General features: G+C 39.4%; 1 protein-coding gene across 4 annotated transcripts in view; it reads right to left on the reverse strand.

The window, feature by feature from the left end:
• The window catches only part of CACNB4 (calcium voltage-gated channel auxiliary subunit beta 4), a 280,735-nt gene that overhangs the window by 31,756 nt on the left and 230,235 nt on the right, over positions 1-18,744 (reverse strand). For all 4 annotated transcript variants that reach the window (XM_066345078.1, XM_066345079.1, XM_066345080.1 and 1 more), the window contains 5 exons: positions 15,647-15,777; positions 13,408-13,484; positions 11,933-11,952; positions 11,631-11,711; positions 10,225-10,283 (listed from right to left, as the gene is read on the reverse strand). In XM_066345078.1, the coding sequence (XP_066201175.1) occupies positions 10,225-10,283; positions 11,631-11,711; positions 11,933-11,952; positions 13,408-13,484; positions 15,647-15,777 (368 nt within the window). The remainder of the gene's footprint in view (positions 1-10,224; positions 10,284-11,630; positions 11,712-11,932; positions 11,953-13,407; positions 13,485-15,646; positions 15,778-18,744) is intronic.

An 18,744-nucleotide genomic window follows, 5' to 3' on the forward strand; every position in this document is an offset into this window, starting at 1 on the left:
GTGACCCTTTGTTTTTAAAAACTTAAGGGATTATCAGCAGATGCACAACTTTAGTATTGGAGGTGGTGGTTATGCACATTTTTACAAAACCTTTTTCAAACACATCCAAAGTTTTACCAAACACACACACACACACACACACACACAGAGAGAGAGAGAGAGAGAGAGAGAGAGAGAGAAACTGTTTCATATATTCCAAAACCAGGAAAAGGTATGGACAATCAAGGGATCTTCTTTTTTTTTTATTTGTTAATAAAATACCAAGTAATTTGTTAATACAGTACAAGTTATGTCTTAAGAAAAGTACACATGCATGAAAGAGCTCAGGAGACAGACACAGCCCCAGAAACCCTGTAATAAGACAAAATAGGGACTTCTTATTTCTAGGCAGAGATGCTTACTATTATCAAAATCAGACCTCAAATCTAAATTTCTTTTCTTTCTTTCTTTCTTTCTTTTTTTTTTTTTTTTGGTAAAAGGCTTCCAGCAATGTAATTACATTCGCCATTAAATGCTACCTAGTTGATATTATATATATCCTTTCTACCTTTTTTCTTGCTGCGCTCATACCCTCTAGTGTCTGTCAGCACTTACACACATCTTGTTTGATATATGTCTCTAAAGACTTCCCTGGGAAACTGTCCTATGACTTAGTGGCAGTAGTTCCTGGTCTATAGATAAAAGACTAATGGAACCTCAGGTCCTCAGCAGACTGAGTATAGTAGCAAATGTCACTGAAAACTAGCAAAAACCATCCTCAAACTCAAGCGTCCCCAAACTACGGCCCGTGGGCCACATGCGGCCCCCTGAGGCCATTTATCCGGCCCCTCGCCGCACTTCCAGAAGGGGCACCTCTTTCATTAGTGGTCAGTGAGAGGAGCACTGTATGTGGAGGCCCTCCAACGGTCTGAGGGACAGTGAACTGGCCCCCTGTGTAAAAGATTTGGGGACCCCTGCTGAATCTGAACCCCAAGTGTTGCTTATTCTATTTTAGATTTCACCATTGTTGCTGCAGTCCCTCATGATCTATGAGTATTAGTTTCCTGCGATTTTTTTTTAGATTTCTGTGATTTTCTTTTTTTTTTTCTTTTTTTACAGGGACAGAGAGAGAGAGTCAGAGAGGGATAGACAGGGACAGACAGACAGGAACGGAGAGAGATGAGAAGCATCAATCATAGTTCTTTGTTGCAACACCTTAGTTGTTCACTGAATGCTTTCTCATATGTGCCTTGACCGCGGGCCTTCAGCAGACCGAGTAACCCCTTACTTGAGCCAGCGATCTTCAGTCCAAGCTGGTGAGCTTTTTGCTCAAGACAGATGAGCCCATGCTCAAGCTAGCACCTTGGGGTCTTGAACCTGGGTCCTCCACATCCCAGTCCAACATTCTATCTACTGCGCCAACGCCTGGTCAAGCAATTTCTGTGGTTTTCTATGGAAAGATACTACTTTCAATTATGACACATTCATTTAAAAGTAATTAGTACTCCCATGGTGACAATAAAACATCTGTAAGATCCTTCTATATGCTATCCTTGCTATAACTAACATGCAGCCCTGTTAGTATATTCCTTTTTTTAAGCCCTAGTATTCATAGAGAAAAGTATTCCAAAGAACAGATTGTGCACTGTTGAGACAACAGGGAAGGAAGGCATACATAAACCTGAGTATTATTCCTCAATCTTTCTCTTGCTGGTTGTATGACAACAAGTCATGCCATATTGTCAGCGTCAGTATTGTAATCAATATAATGGTGATAGCAACTTCGCCAAACTGTCATGGGATTGTCATTGAGAGAAAATAAGGTAACATATAAAGTGTTTTCTTAACTAATTATTCATAGTGTTCTATGTTAATAGGCACATATATATTTATAATTTTGTTTTTTATTTTATTTTACAGAGACAGAGAGAGAGTTAGAGTGAGGGATAGACAAGGACAGACAGACAGGAATGGAGAGATGAGAAGCATCAATCATCAGCTTTTCGTTGCACATTGCGACACCTTAGTTGTTCATTGATTGCCCTCTCATACATATGTGCCTTGACCACGGGCCTTCAGCAGACCGAGTAACCCCTTGCTTGAGCCAGTGACCTTGGGCCCAAGCTGGTGAGCTTTTGCTCAAACCAGATGAGCCCGCGCTCAAGCTGGCGACCTCGAGGTCTCGAACCTGGGTTCTCAGCATCCCAGTCCGATGCTCTATCCACTGCGCCACCGCCTGGTCAGGCGGCATATATATAATGTATACAAAATAATTACTGGCTATTTGAAGGCTTGAAAAAGACAGTTTCTTTATATCTTATCCTCAAAAGTTAGCAGTCTGCCATGAACTCTCCCATCTCCAGAGTTGATGATATTTATACTTTGAGGATGGGAAAATCAGTTGGAGATGTAATCAAAATCTGCTAATTTATTTATTTATTTATTTATTTTTAAATTTTTTAAATTTTTTTAATTTTATTTTTTTAATGGGGTGACATCAATAAATCAGGATACATATATTCAAAGATAACAAGTCCAGGTTATCTTGTCGTTCAATTATGTTGCATACCCATCACCCAATGTCAGATTGTCCTGTCACCCCTCCCCCCCCCCCCCCCCCCCCGTAACCACCACACTCTTATCAATGTCTCTTAGTTTCACTTTTATGTCCCACCTACGTATGGAATAATGCAGTTCCTGGTTTTTTCTGATTTACTTATTTCGCTTCGTATCATGTTATCAAGATCCCACCATTTTGCTGTAAATGTTCCGATGTCATCATTTCTTATGGCTGAGTAGTATTCCATAGTGTATATGTGCCACATCTTCTTTATCCAGTCATCTATTGACGGACTTTTTGGTTGTTTCCATGCCCTGGCCACTGTGAACAGTGCTGCAATAAACATGGGGCTGCATGTGTCTTTACGTATCAATGTTTCTGAGTTTTTGGGGTATATACCCAGTAGAGGGATTGCTGGGTCATAAGGTAGTTCTATTTTCAGTTTTTTGAGGAACCACCATACTTTCTTCCATAATGGTTGTACTACTTTACATTCCCACCAACAGTGTATGAGGGTTCCTTTTTCTCCACAGCCTCTCCAACATTTGCTATTACCTGTCTTGCTAATAATAGCTAATCAAACAGGTGTGAGGTGGCATCTCATTGCCGTTTTGATTTGCATTTCTCTAATAGCTAAAGAAGATGAGCATCTTTTCATATATCTGTTGGCCATTTGTATTTCTTCCTGGGAGAAGTGTCTGTTCATATCCTCTTCCCATTTTTTTATTGGATTGTTTGTTTGTTTGTTGTTGAGTTTTATGAGTTCTTTGTATATTTTGGATATTAGGCCCTTATCTGAGCGGTTGTTTGAAAATATCATTTCCCATTTAGTTGGCTTTCTGTTTATTTTGCTATCAGTTTCTCTTGCTGAGCAAAAACTTCTTAGTCTGATGTAGTCCCATTCATTAATTTTTCCTTCACTTCTCTTGCCTGTGGAGTCAAATTCATAAAATGCTCTTTAAAACCCAGGTCCATGAGTTGAGTACCTATGTCTTCTTCTATGTACTTAATTGTTTCAGGTCTTATGTTTAGATCTTTGATCCATTTTGAGTTAATTTTTGTACAGGGGGAGAGACTGTAGTCCAGTTTCATTCTTTTGCATGTGGCTTTCCAGTTTTCCCAGCACCATTTATTGAAGAGGCTTTCTTTTCTCCATTGTGTGTTGTTGGCCCCTTTATCAAAAATTATTTGACTATATATATGTGGTTTTATTTCTGGACTTTCTATTCTGTTCCATTGGTCTGAGTGTCTATTTTTCTGCCAATACCATGCTGTTTTGATTGTCGTGGCCCTATAATATAGTTTGAAGTCAGGTATTGTAATGCCCCCAGCTTCATTCTTTTTCTTTAGGATTGCTTTGGCTATTCGGGGTTTTTTATAGTTCCATATAAATCTGATTTTTTGCTCTATTTTTTAAAAAACATCATTGGAAGTTTGATGGGAATTGCATTAAATTTGTATATTGCTTTGGGTAATATAGCCATCTTGATTATATTTATTCTTCCTAGCCAAGAACAAGGTATATTCTTCCATCTCATTATATCTTTTTCGATTTCCCTTAACAATGGTTTATAGTTTTCATTATATAAGTCCTTTACATTCTTTGTTATGTTTATTCCTAAGTATTTTATTTTTTTTGTTGCAATCGTGAAGGGGATTATTCTTTTGAGTTTGTTCTCAATTGTTTCATTGTTGGCATATAGAAAGGCTATTGACTTCTGTATGTTAATTTTGTATCCTGCGACCTTACTGTATTGGCTTATTGTTTCTAGTAGTCTTTTTGTGGATTCTTTGGGGTTTTCGATGTATAGGATCATATCATCTGCAAAAAGTGATACCTTTACTTCTTCTTTTCTGATATGGATGCCTTTTATTTCTTTGTCTTGTCTGATTGCTCTGGCTAGAACCTCTAGTACCACATTAAATAAGAGTGGAGAGAGTGGACAACCCTGTCTTGTTCCTGATTTAAGGGGGAAAGCCTTCAGTTTAGTGCCATTTAATATGATGTTAGCTGATGGTTTATCATATATGGCCTTTATCATGTTGAGATATTTTCCTTCTATACCCATTTTGTTGAGAGTCTTAAACATAAAATTGTGTTGTATTTTATCAAAAGCCTTTTCTGCGTCTATTGATAAGATCATGTGGTTTTTGTTCTTTGTTTTGTTGATATGGTGTATTACATTAACCGTTTTACGTATGTTGAACCATCCTTGAGATTCTGGGATGAATCCCACTTGATCATGATGTATTATTTTTTTAATATGTTGTTGTATTCGATTTGCTAGTATTTTGTTTAGTATTTTAGCATCTGTATTCATTAGAGATATTGGTCTGTAGTTTTCTTTTTTTGTGCCATCCTTGCCTGGTTTTGGTATGAGGGTTATGTTGGCCTCATAAAATGTGTTCGGAAGTATTGCTTCTTCTTCAATTTTTTGGAAGACTTTGAGTAGAATAGGAACCAAGTCTTCTTTGAATGTTTGATAAAATTCGCTGGTATAGCCGTCAGGGCCTGGACTTTTATTTTTGGGGAGGTTTTTAATGTTTTTTTCTATTTCTTCTGTACTAATAGGTCTGTTTAGGCTTTCTGCTTCTTCTTGACTCAGTCTAGGAAGGTTGTATTGTTCTAGGAATTTATCCATTTCTTCTAGGTTGTTGAATTTAGTGGCATAAAGTTTTTCATAGTATTCTACAATAATTCTTTGTATATCTACGGTGTCCGTGGTGATTTCTCCTCTTTCATTTTGGATTTTGTTTATATGAGTTCTTTCTCTTTTTTCCTTGGTAAGTCTTGCCAAGGGTTTGTCAATTTTCTTGATCTTTTCAAAGAACCAGATCCTTGTTCTATTAATTTTTTTCTATAGTTTTTCTGTTCTCTAATTCATTTATTTCTGCTCTGATTTTTATTATCTCCTTTCTTCGGCTGGTTTTGGGTTTTCTTTGTTCTTCTTTTTCTAGTTCCTTAAGGTAGGAAGTTAAGTGGTTCACTTGGGCTCTCTCTTGTTTGTTCATATATGCCTAAAGTGATATGAACTTCCCTCTTATCACTGCTTTTGCTGCATCCCATAGATTCTGATATGTCGTATTGTCATTTTCATTAGTCTGTATATATCTTTTGATCTCTGCACTTATATCTTCTTTGACCCATTCATTTTTTAAAAGTATGTTGTTTAGTTTCCACATTTTTGTGGGATTTTTTTCCTCTTTTTTGCAGTTGAATTCTAGTTTCAAGGCTTTATGATCAGAAAATATGCTTGGTACAACTTCAATTTTTCTGAATTTGCTGATGTTGTTTTTGTGGCCCAATATATGGTCAATTCTTGAGAATGATCCATGTACACTGGAGAAAAATGTATACTCAGTCACTTTGGGATGAAATGTCCTGTAGATGTCTATCATATCCAGGTGCTCTAGTGTTTTGTTTAAGGCCACTATGTCTTTGTTGCAAAATCTGCTAATTTAAATATTCATGTTTGGCATCAGGGTGTTCAATTAATTATCTAGTGTTTGTCCACCAATGAGTTTGCATTTGAGTAGAGAACGGTAAGAGGAGATGGTATGGAAATGATATGGATTATGAAACAGGAGGTAGTGTATTGTTCTTTTCCATTTGTTCACTGCAATTACAAGTTGTTTTCATTCTTCCATGGCTTGGTTGCTTTGTTATAGCATCCATTGTTCCCATTTTCTTTAATAAATAAAAATTATCTCGAGTCTCCCTAAGTTATATTCTCAGCTTCTTTTTCAAATTCTTTCTCAAATCATTTTTCTTTTCTTTCTTTTTTTTTTCTTCTTCTTCTTTTCCAACTGAGAGGAGGGGAAATAGACAGACAGACTCCTGCATGCACCCTGACTGGGATACAGTTGGTAACCCCTGTCTGGGACCAATGCTTTGCTTATCTGGAGCCACTCACATCTGAGCTATTTTTAGCACCTGAAGCGGAGGCTCACAGGAGCCATCTTCAGCACCTAGGCCAAAGTGCTCAAATCAATCAAGCCATAGCTGCGAGAGGGAGAGGGAGAGAGAGAAAGGGAGAGAGAGAAGGAGCAGCAGATGGTCACCTCTCCTGTGTGCTCTGACTGGGAATCGAACCTGAGACTTCCATACTCTGAGTCAACACTCTACTGCTGAGCCAACCGGCCAGGGCCTCCTTTGTTTTCTTTAAGTGTTCCTTGACTAATAACTTCCTTTCACTTTGGTGTCTATCTGTATAAGTTATGTAATGCTCATCTAGGATTTCTGCCCATGATCATGTGAGTTACAAAGTCTCCAATAACTGCTAGAGAGCTGCTCTGATCCAGTTGTCAAAAAGCTTAAAGTAATCACTTTATTGAGATTTGAAATGATTAGCATAGGTCAATAAATTGCAATTAGTATGGCTGCTTGCTGTTTGGCCTATGAGTGGTAGACTCAACCAGATGAACAAACCTCACCGCAGAGGATGATCCCTAATGACTATCTGTGGTGTGAAATGAAGAGAGAAACGCCCTGTGCTGTGGTGCACCCACTGTGTCCTCGCCAGCTCGGTGTCACTGTAGCAGCTTGTCAGGCTCACTTAGTCTACGGTCTGTGCACAGGAATTCTCACTACGTGTGGATATCCATGTACATAAGGATTCCTCAGGAACTACTTCTTATTGTGCTTTCCATTTTTCTTACATGTATTATAGTTAGACCCTACTACCATAGCAGTTATAGCAAAAAAGCTGTATAAGTAGCTCTAAACGGACTCAAACAATTTCTTAGGTAACAAAAAAGGCAAGTATATTATTCTGTAACAGTCAAGCTATTGGACTTTAATCCAATTTGTTGAATTATTTTCTAAACAAGGTCTGAAAAACAGTATTGAAGAGGGAAGCCTCTTAGCCGGAGGATCCCTTTTTAGCTTTTTCTGAAAAATAAGACTTCCTACCGTTATGTCCAACCTACTGCATCTGTAGCCAGTGGAACAGAATATGTTTCCAGGAGAACATATTGTTTACACTGTGTCACTGAGCTAACGCCTTCTGTGTAATTGTCCTCTTGGCTGGTTTCAATTAAAGACTATGTGTTATTTTTTCTCCTCTTATTAATTGGTAAAAACATAATGCAGCAGATTGTCATAGCTCCAAATGTAAGCATAGACATGTCAGAGTCAGTGTGATGCTACAAGCAAATCTTTTCTTCCTCATCAAAGTCTCCAAATACACTCAACCAATACATTCAGTATTTGTTTTTCTGCTGCACTGGCCTTTTGTTATTTGGAAGCGAGTCCACTCACCTACTCCCACCTTTAGTATCTATCTTCCTCCAACTCTGCCAGACACGAGATCTCTCTGGGCTGTCACGTTCTCCAGCTGTTACTTTTGCTGCTGTTGGATTCACCCCCATAGCTTCAGCCCCTCTGCTGTGTTATCAGACCCCATGGAACACTTGACCATTACATTTTAATTCTATTTCTACTAACACCATCTTCGATAGTGTGTGAGTGCTTGATGCAGACAACGCTCCCTGATTCTAAACAAATCTCTGCTGATACAATTAAGCGTGTTTCCTCTTCCTGGGCCTGAGGACTGAAGTAGAACCTTGGATTCTTCACTCTTTAAATCAATAATTCAGTCAGTGACTTTCTCTTTGCTAAATTATAATAATTCTTTTCTTTTCTTCTCCATAGAACCTACATTTCAAACCTTTAACATCGTTGTTTGTAAAGATGTTATGTGGGGACCAAAACAATCTAACACAGAGTTAAGCTGTGTCATGGGGTGAAATTTGTTTAGCTCAACAGTTGTTATGAGGCCGCAAGAAGAGGCACTGCTCATAAATTCCTTAGGTGAAGGTGCCACATTTAAAACCACGTGACTTCAAGCATAGCTGAGGACGTGTGCATTTGCGACTGAGAGCACAGAAAACTGAGCCATGGTCTGCATCAGGGTAAAGGCTGTGGCCCAGGTCATGAGAGGGTAGGACCAAGACTACTACTAATAAATTAAAGAGTCAGAGCTCAGCCGTTCCTTTGTAGTGCTTTCTCAAGAAATGAATTCCCAGTAGCCAACAGTTTTCAAACAGAAGCAGGTTAGAGGTTGTTAAAGAAAAGAGATTAGAATAAAACAACTTTTACATTTTCCTCCAACTGCAATATTCTAGTATTTAGTGCTATTCACTTCTTATATTTGTAACTACTTTATTCTTTTCTTATCTTTTTTTAAGAAGAGGGGAACAGGATAAACCCCTGGTTTGCTTATAGCTATTTCCACCACTAGATGAATGTGGTAGACATTATTATTTGTTCAAAAGTATCTATATTATCTTCCTCTTGGGCACATAGCTAGACTATATATTTCCCAGCCTCCTTTGCAATTAAATATGGCTATGTGATCAAGTTTAACCAATGAAATGAGAGATTCAATGTATGTCACTTCCAGGTCGGTATGTTCCTCTCTCCATCAGATGACTGGAGAGACCACTCTCAGGCCAACGGCCCCAAATGATGACTGGAACAGACTTTCTTCCCAATCTCCCTCTTCCTCCACTCTTCCCTGTCTTCCAGCTGAGGAACATCTGCTTAAGACTGCCAAATGAGCAACACTAAGTTTCCAATGTGTTTGAATGATTATACATTTGGGGATCTATTCATTAAGGCACCCTGGCCTACACTCACATACTTAGCAATTCACATAATTGCACTAAAGCATTCTGATTTCCTGAACTAAAATCTCAGTTTATTTTCTTTATATATAGTCCCAGGAATGAATATTTTTAACATAATATCCAGAAGATTTTTCTTTTGAGAAATATACACAATTTGTACTTAAGGCATTATCATGTTTTCTTTTTTCTTCAAATACCATATTTATTAAAATAATTGGTAAGTTGGATGAGTTTAACTCTACTTTTTAGTACACACTATTTGGGTTTTCTTCATTTCTAATACATCTTCAGGTATTTGCAGGTGGCTATTTTTACAAAGTGCATTCTGCATTGTGAGAGAACTTAGTATTGAGTCAACATGAACTTTATACTATTTCTCTGCAAAACACAGAAACTCTTTCTAGACATTTTGCACAAAACTTAAATGATAAAATTATCTGATGGCTAAAGACTGAGCCATGTTGACAATGGGTCATAGTAGAATATATAAAAAATAGACCAATAAAACAGCAAGATAATTTCTAGCAAAACAAACTCCAAGCAAAACATCCAAAGTAGTACTATTCCCTACAAAATAGTTACGTTAAAAGGTTAATGATGAAAACATTTCTTATACTCTTCTTTTGAGCAAGTTGAATACTTTATATTTCTATATGATACACACACATACACATGTGTAATTCCCAAGTGATATTACCCTGCTTGGCCAGCAAGCCACCATATGTATAATTATTTTATATTTTAAATTAATAATTTTCATAAAACAAGTTTGGTATGCAATCACCAAAAAAGTGAGAAAATGAAGACAAACACATACATTTAAATAAAATGAGTGGATTAGTTTCCTTCTCAAAGTCCTTGTTCCCTTGGGGATTCAATGCTATACTTCATAACTTCATATTTTCAGAGCTCTTTCATTGTATTCTTCCCTGACTACTGAGATAACTTTTTATTACAGGTCTTCTGCAATCACTGGAAACATAGATTCACAAATAAATTCATCATACACGTTTGATTAAAGGAAAATAAAAATACGAAAATATCTAATGTCTCACCTCCCATCAAACCTGTGCTTCAGGAAATCAAAGAGGGCTTTCTGCATCATGTCTGTTACCTTTGCAAGGTGAGAAAAAAAGAATGAGGCAAACACACGCAGAGAAAGAGAGAGAGAGAGAGAGAGAGAAGTTAAAAGTAAGAGAGGTGGAAGGGAAGGGCCCTGGGACTGAGTAACGACTTTATATCTCAGCCAGTCCTAGAGGCAGGTTACTGTGGAAGGTGTTTCTCATTCTCCACCACCTGCAGTTACTAAAATTTCCCCCCGGTGCCTCTCCTGTGTATTGAGGAATAAACCAGCAATATTCACTAGAACTACGGCAAACCCTCTTCCCTTATTAGGGTTTAGATTAGAACTAGCCCCAGGAGATCACCACAGGCTGGCTATTTTTGCACACAGGTGCTGCCTGTCCTTGCCACACCTTCGTGGTGTTTGCCTCCAGTGAGGAGCAGCTAGGGCCCCTCAGACCGGCTCTGGGTTCAGCAGTCCTGCTAATCTGTGCATGTTGGTAGATACTCTCTGCCCACAGCTGGATTTCTGTAGATCACCTTCCTGCTCTTTGTTTGACATTCCTCACTGAGAGGAGGAGAGGAAAGGAACAGAAAGGGGGAGGCATAAGGAAAAAAAGAGGTGGGAAGAAGATGAGATTCTTAGATCTGCCTGAAAGAAATTCATTCCTTCATTCAACAAATGTGTACTGAGTGCCTACTAGGCACCAGACATTGTCCTAGCTCAGTGGGTGTGGTGCCGGGAGGTTGCTCACCCTTTAATTTTAATATCCCACCTGTATCCGTGCTAGAACCACGTCAGCATGGCAACATATGCAATGCATACACCTAAGTCCTTACTCTTTCCTTCTAACATGGTACTGTTTAATTAATCTGTGAAGAAGTTCACCAATATATATTTTTAGTGAAGTTTTTTCCTGCTATAAGTCCTTTAAAATAAATAAGAAGAGAAATATGTGGTGAACTATGCCATCTACTTAAGTACCCAGCAGGTAAGATTTGCTGGTGCTTTGAGTTTAAGTTTGCTGTCAGTTTGCCTATATCTGCCCATATGCTGGTCATGTTCTATTATTTTTAATAGTAACGGGATAGGTAGAGACAGATAAAGTCCTTTACTTTGAATGTAATACAGAGCAAACCTTTTAATGCAGCATTTCCCATTGTAAATGTTTTGAGGGAGATGTTTATATCTAAACAATGTATACTACATAATAGAGGAGAAATGTGTTGGAAGGGGGAGCGAAGGGCCACACCAGCCCCACACGCCACCACCCGTCTTCACAGCCCAAGGGGTGGCTTCCAGGGTACCTGTTCGTAAGCAGGCCCTGGAGAGCCAGCTCTAAGTAGCTGCCCCCTAGCTTCGTGACAAAGAACGGTGCATAACAGGCTGTATTTGTACCTCATAACCCTTCAGTGATGGCCCCACTAACACCACTGGACGCATGGACGGCACGACATCGTAAGGAGGAATGTGCTCCGTCTGAAAGAGATGATTGACACACGTGATCCGGTGACAATAGTTCACTTCCTCAGCAGCCACAACATCCACAATTCTCAGGTCAGACAGAAAACGATACCACAGGCCCCCACTGATGACGCTCATCCCTTATCTCACGGCCATTCAGTCACTGAAATGGAGCATGGCAGGCATAGATGGGTAGAAGCTTTAATAGTTGATTTAAAAAGGAAACACAAACTTACCACTTTTTGCTTCTGTTTTGCTAAAAGACAACAATGAAAGCCATATCAAAATATGTAATCTCTGTGAACAATAGTACATGGTTTTAAAAGATGGAAGAACGTATCCATTTGTCCCTGGAATCCTCATCATTTCCCTATCCCCTACTCTGCAGAACGCTGTTCTATTAGTTCATTCAGAATAGGCCAATTCTGAAGACACAAAAGAACAGACAACTTCCTCCCTGTCTGAATGACCTTCCATCCCGACTCCACGTTGGGAGGGGAGAGGAGCGGAGGCCTCACAGTGGCTCTGAGCTCTGGGCCAGCACGGCTGTGGTTGCTCCCTGCTGAATGCAGCGCACAGTGCGGCAGAGAACAATGGTCAAGGAAAACGGAGTAAAGAGAAACTTAGAATAACTTGGGTAAAAATAAGCATCACTTCAATCACTTGTTATTTTTGGATTTGCAGTCCTTTATGTATTCATCAATCCTTTGGCTCACTTTCCAGGATATTGACACATTTTTCCTACTGTGCTGCTCTTAATTTCAAATAAGTTTATAACTACTTAGTCCTGTTCTTTTTTGTTTATAATAGCAAAAAACTACAATTCTCTAAATGTCCAACAAATGAAGATGAGGCAAAATATACCCTATTCTGACTCAAGTGGCTTTGTGACCATCCCAGCAGGTCCAGTCCATGGGGGCAAGCAACCCAGAGACCTGGCTTGGTTCAGAGCCCTGAGATCAGGAAGGAGTCCCAGGAACAGGGACCCGTATGCTCAGAACTGTTCCAGAACCAATACAGCTTCCTGCAGTTGGGATTTGTCTTTTTGAATGAGTAAAACAGGATTCCTTAATGCAGCATCAGTTTTGGGCCAAAATGAAATTAGCTTACAGGAGTCAGGAATTGTGGTGGAAGAAAAATTTCCACTTGAATATTTTCAGTTTCCAAATGTACCACTCCTGATTGGGCCACAACTCTCCGTTCATTACCATTCATTTCCGGGTTCAGTTGTCTGCTGCCCAAATAGAACTGAGGTCATCTGGGCCTGTCCTCATTCTCTGCTTCCACCTTCCCCATCTCCACAGCCCGCTGTACCAATATATCCTAAATTTTCCCATGGAGACTGAAACAGTATTTTCCTGAGAGTTTACAACTTTTTTTTTTCTTTTTAATGGGCCCTCACCATCTTAAAGTCTGTTGGGTTTATGGATGAAATAATGAACTTGTTTCAGATCGGTTTACACAATGATGGGTAAATAAGATTTTTCAAAATTATACAAATATCTGAATTTTTAGTACTACAACTACTCTTTAAATCAAACCAAACAACGATAGCAGGCAAATGAGCAACGTAATATGAAATAGAAGAATCTTTATATCAAGCCATTTTTACATCAAGTTGTTTCTAAATTAGTAAAAAATACTTGCATGTATGTTCAAATACTAATCATGGAATGCATCCCATCACAAAGAGTTTAACCAAAACCCTTACCTGTTGATGTAGGTGTTGCTCGAAATGTCCCTGATACCATTTCTCCAAGACTTGAAGAAGAATTTCCGCTAGATTTCCTAGGATGTAGAGAAGGAACTTAAAAGTCATCCCCCAAATCCTTCAACATAGAATTTGAGAGTTACAAAGCTTTCTTTGGCCCTCATCCACCTAAATAATTCAAAACACACCACATCCTGCTATATAGAAGAAATACAAGAATCTGTCCAAATGTTTTCTTTGACTTCATTTCTCAGAGAAAACGGGGGGGGGGGGGGGGGGACTAACTGGGACCTGAAATACTTTGCAAAAATCTCTCTCTTAAAAAAAAAAAATCTCTCTCCTAGTTATTCAATGCAGAAATTAGGCAGAAGAATCAACGGTGGGAATGTTCTTGTGAGTGGCCTGCTTTTAACTAACACCACCCACCAGGCACTGCTCAGATGTCAAACACAGCTCAAAACAGTGAGACCTGGACAAAGCATTTCTTCTCAGAGTGATTATGTGAGGATCAGAATTAAGAACTGACAGTTTGTGACCCAGAATACAGTATCATCAGCGCTGGTCTCTTCACGTGGCTCTGGAAGCTTCCCTGGAGCCCACAGGGGTCCTCAGGAGCTCACCTACCTACTTCTGCCGTGTCCTGCCCTTTCAGTGCTTAAGTATATTTCTGACTTCTCATCCTGGCTCTGCCACTCACTAGTCCAGGGGCCTTGGCACATCGTATCACATTTTTGAACCTTAGTTTCGTCATCTGTAGAAGAAGCTACACCTCCCAGAGTCAGTATAAAGAAAACAGGACTGTGTCTGGAGCTCTTGGCTTTACTTTTGTACCTTCTGCAAAGTAAGTTTTTAGTTCAAAAGTATGTAAATATATAATCATATTATAATGATTATATTATTATTCCACTAGCAACTTTGGAAATGATGGTAATAATGCCTTTATTATTTCATTCAGTAAATATTTGAGTACCTACTATTCCAAAAGTTAGGAGCACAATAGTCAGGGGAGAAACACAAAATCCCTTCACATATAGAAACAAATTGTGATGGGAGATATCAGTATCAAACAGATGAATAGGTAAATATATAGTATTTCTGATAGTAATAAATACAACAGAGAAAACTAAGTCAGGATAGAGATGGGAAATGGGTACAATTTGAAATATGGTGGCAGGAAAGAGGTCACTGAAAAAGTGATATTTAATAAATCTGAAGCAGATGACATAATGATCTGGTTGAAATGTGAAGGAAAGGGTTCCAGTATGAAAAAACAGCAAGTGCAAAGGTCCTAGGGCAGAAACGTGTGTTATCGATGTGTTTAAAAAACATCAAGAGAGAGAAAAAGTCTCGAGTAAAGAGAAAGGGAGGAATTAATAACCAGGAATACTACAGGTATGTTATATACTAAACTAGATTGCTAACTAAAAGTGGGGCTGACTGTACTTCTGTAATCTCCTATTACTGTTTTAGAGGTTCCTGTATGACAAAAACAACAGTCCCTAAATAACAGGGGAGTTTTTGAAGTAGAAAAGGATCTGAAAGAAAAAGGAGGTTGGGAGTGAAGAGAAAGAAGTTACACTTACAAAAAAGTTAGGACTTACAAAAAATGATAACATAAATCAAATCGATGCTTCAGTGTGGGCTCACATGTGCAGTATGATTCTGATTTCTTTCAAGCTTTGGTGTATTCCTAGGACTTTTAAATACCTGCACCCTAAGATCTACAAAATGTGGCTACTTCATTAGTTCACTAGAGGTCAATTCATCCAAAGCTAGACAGTCTTTACCTCATTATCAAGAGATGGCAGATGCCACAAAAAGCCCTGGGTGGAGACAGTGCTACTGTGTAGCAGCAGGCCCTGCGTGGACCATGACATTCCGAGGCAATTGGAGAGAGAGTCTCTGAAAGTTAACCAGGAAGAGCCGTGATGCTGGCTCAGGTCAGGCTCCACTTCCTGTACTGAGAAAGGTGCCCCATATGACACTGATGAAGAAAAGCTTGGGTTCCAAGGAGGGTTTGCTAAGGCCGTGGATGTTCATGTTGATTCCAGCGGTGCCAGGCATCAGGGAGAAGGAATCTCCGCAACACCTCTGTGTCAACTTCAGAAACACCTCGCACTCAGGAAAGTGACTTTTATTTTGAAAGCCTCCAGTTTGAACCTAATAAGCCAACTTGAAAATATCACCTAATGTTCCTATCCGCCCCCCACAAAAGTTTATAGAAAGAAAGGAGCCTTACCCTCCGTGAAAACGTCCTCTTTTTTGTTCTTGCTGAATCCGTATGTTTTCCAACCTGAGCGGGCTCGGGATGAAGCCAATCTCGCAGCCCTCTTTCACCAGCCTCCCTATCCACCAGTCATTGTTATATTTCTGGAAGGCAGAAATAAAGGTGCTATCAATAGTAATTTGCTTATCTTCACATTCCATTAATTAACTTCAGGGGACCAGAAGAATGAAACACTATTCATATTACATGTTATATTATTTTATACAAACACTAAGGCAAGGTTTACAAACATTTTACCTAGAAGTCCAGATAGGAAATATTTTAGGCTGTGCTGTCCATATACTCCCTGTTGCAACTACTCTCTCCTGGTCGTGTGAAAGCATCCATACACAGTACATAAACAAGTACTTGTGGCTGTGTTTCATAAACCTTTTCTTTCCAAAAAAGGCAAATGGGCCACAGTTTGCCAATTCCTGGACTATAGTCAGGTCCTAACCTTTGGATTCCTCTGGTCCTTATCAAAAAACTTTAGCCAATTCTTAAAGAATAGACTTTATAAGAATAAATGTGTATCAGTGTAATGTAATTGAAATTCTGGAAGATAGGCAAGTCTGAAACGAAATATATTCACTAGTCTGTTACTTGTCAAAAGCTTTTAGGTAAAAATCCATGATACTGTCTTGTAATCTACTCTCACTGGGGAAGAATTATAACTTCTGAAGGGAAGCACAGTTTACCACCCCAAAATATGCCACCACCAATATTAATTTTTTTCTTCTTTTTCCAAGTGAGAAGAGGGGAGATAGAGAGACAGACTCCTGCATGCTCCCTGACCAGGATCCACCCCACAACCCCCATTTGGGGCTGATGCTCTGCCGTTCTGGGGCCATGCTTGCACCTGAGCTGTTTTTAGTGCCTGAGGCGGAGGCTCCACAGAGCAGAGCCATCCTCAGTGCCTGGGGCACATGCACTCAAACCAATAGAGCCATGGCTGCAGGAGAGGAAGGGGTGGGGAAGAAGGGTAACAGAAGAGGGAGGGGGGGCGGAGAAGCAGATGGTCGCTTCTCCTGTGTGTCCTGACCAGGAATCGAACCACAGACATCTATCTACACTCCGGGCCAACGCTCTACCACTGAGCAAACTGGCCAAGGCAGTAGTAATTATTTTAAGCTGATTATTTTCAAGAAATGAAAGACTCAGGAAAAACCGCAGACCTTCCTCCTAACTGACTCGGAGAATTTAGAGGACCTACTCCAGGAAAAGAGATACCATCATTGATAACTATAGTTTATTTATTTTTCGATAACATTTGCTTTTTCATCTCCTTGTGAATTGTCTTCCTCCCCCCACCCCCACACACACTTTCTCCTTAGCTCCAGAATAACTTATAAACCTTAAACACCCAATCTGTTTTGGTTCTCATATTCTTGGGGAACCTTGTAGGTATATACATACTAAATTTGATTTTTCTCTCCTGTTAATCTTTCTCATGTTAATTTGGTTATTAGACTGGCCAGAAGAATTTAGAAGGATAGAAGGAAAATTACTTTTCTTCCCCAACACCTCCAAACATAGGTTTGCAAATTAAGGTTCACCTTACTACCTGAAGAAAAAGAAGCCTAATATTACAAAGGCTAAACATATTATATATTTGCATGTGGATTTAAGAAAGAAAATCTCCAAATGGCCTGAAGCCCAACAGGAACACCAGGATGCCCGTTTATATAAAGCCCCATGACACACGAACTTGAAAACCCATGCAAAAGCTTCAGTTAATATAGGGTGGACTCTGTTGAGGGAACCCATTTGATGGGTCAGCAAAACTGCATTTATAATGATAGATTTGCTAAATCCAAGGGTAGAAGACACATTTAAGCCAACTCACCTGCCTCAAGGGAAAGTTTCAGCTGGTGACTTCTAGAGAACGGATATATCAGTGCTATTATTTATACCCTCCAGAGATGATTCCTGAACATCCTTTATTGTTTTTATCTGTGTTGAGCAAGATAGCTCGCTAGCTTTAATCCGCAAAAGTAATATTTTTTCCCCATAATGTAACAACTTTATGTAGTACACTTTGCTTAGCTCAGAAAAAGAAAGTGGAATTTACATGCACACGACATGGACATGCTGCGGAGGAAGAACGGGTGGTTTCATTGCATCATCACAGCACGAATTCTGCGCAACTTTGAGTAATTCTGAGCAACAGCCTGACACTCAAAAGCGAACGATGAGGTGTAGAGTTTGGCCTTTATTATGCATGCAGCTCCTGCAGAAGGCACTCCGGCATGTCACTGAAGAAATGTTCGTTGAGCCAATATAAAATCTTGAACAAGCTAAGCCTTAGTTTTTCCCATCTTCCCATCTTTTATTTCAGGATAACAGGCCTGAAATAACAGAACAATTGTTCTGAAATTAATAAAAGGCAAAGGGACCCTTTTAGAATCTCTGGTTGCATGGGTCTGGTATTTAAATTTTACTGCAGTGGGGACAAAACAGACCCTGAGTCATAGTCTCCTAGGGCTTAAGTTCTTTCCTGAAATTAAGTTAGTCCACTGGAACACTAATTCATTAAATGGCACCCAAGTGACCTTAAAGGGCTTCCTGAAATGGTTACTGCCACTCTCTAATATGTTTTAACCTAGTTCTAGGAAACAAGGCACAGTGAGAATCTGACTCAACATAAACGAAAGTTCTTGTGCTATTTGAGAGGAAGTCGCTATATACATTGAAGAGTTTAATTTGATCATCAATTGTAGAGTTGTACGCCTGAAACCTATATAATTTTGTTAACCAGTGTCACCCTAATAAATTCAATAAAAAGGAGCAATCCATGGGGGTGAATGGAGATGAGTATCTAACAGGTCTGCAGACTTCAGAATTAGATTGAGTTTGAGGGGCACTTTCCAGCCTCACGAAGGAGACCACAACATGTACCTTGCCGAGCACAAGAAAAAGGAACATCTCAGAAGGTTGGGTTAAGCGGAAATGCCTGACCTGTGGTGGCGCAGTGGATAAAGCGTCGACCTGGAAATGCTGAGGTCGCCGGTTCGAAACTCTGGGCTTGCCTGGTCAAGGCACATATGGGAGTTGATGCTTCCAGCTCCTCC

Source organism: Saccopteryx leptura, chromosome 7, assembly GCF_036850995.1.
Source record: "Saccopteryx leptura isolate mSacLep1 chromosome 7, mSacLep1_pri_phased_curated, whole genome shotgun sequence".
Taxonomy (NCBI): Eukaryota; Metazoa; Chordata; class Mammalia; order Chiroptera; family Emballonuridae; genus Saccopteryx; species Saccopteryx leptura.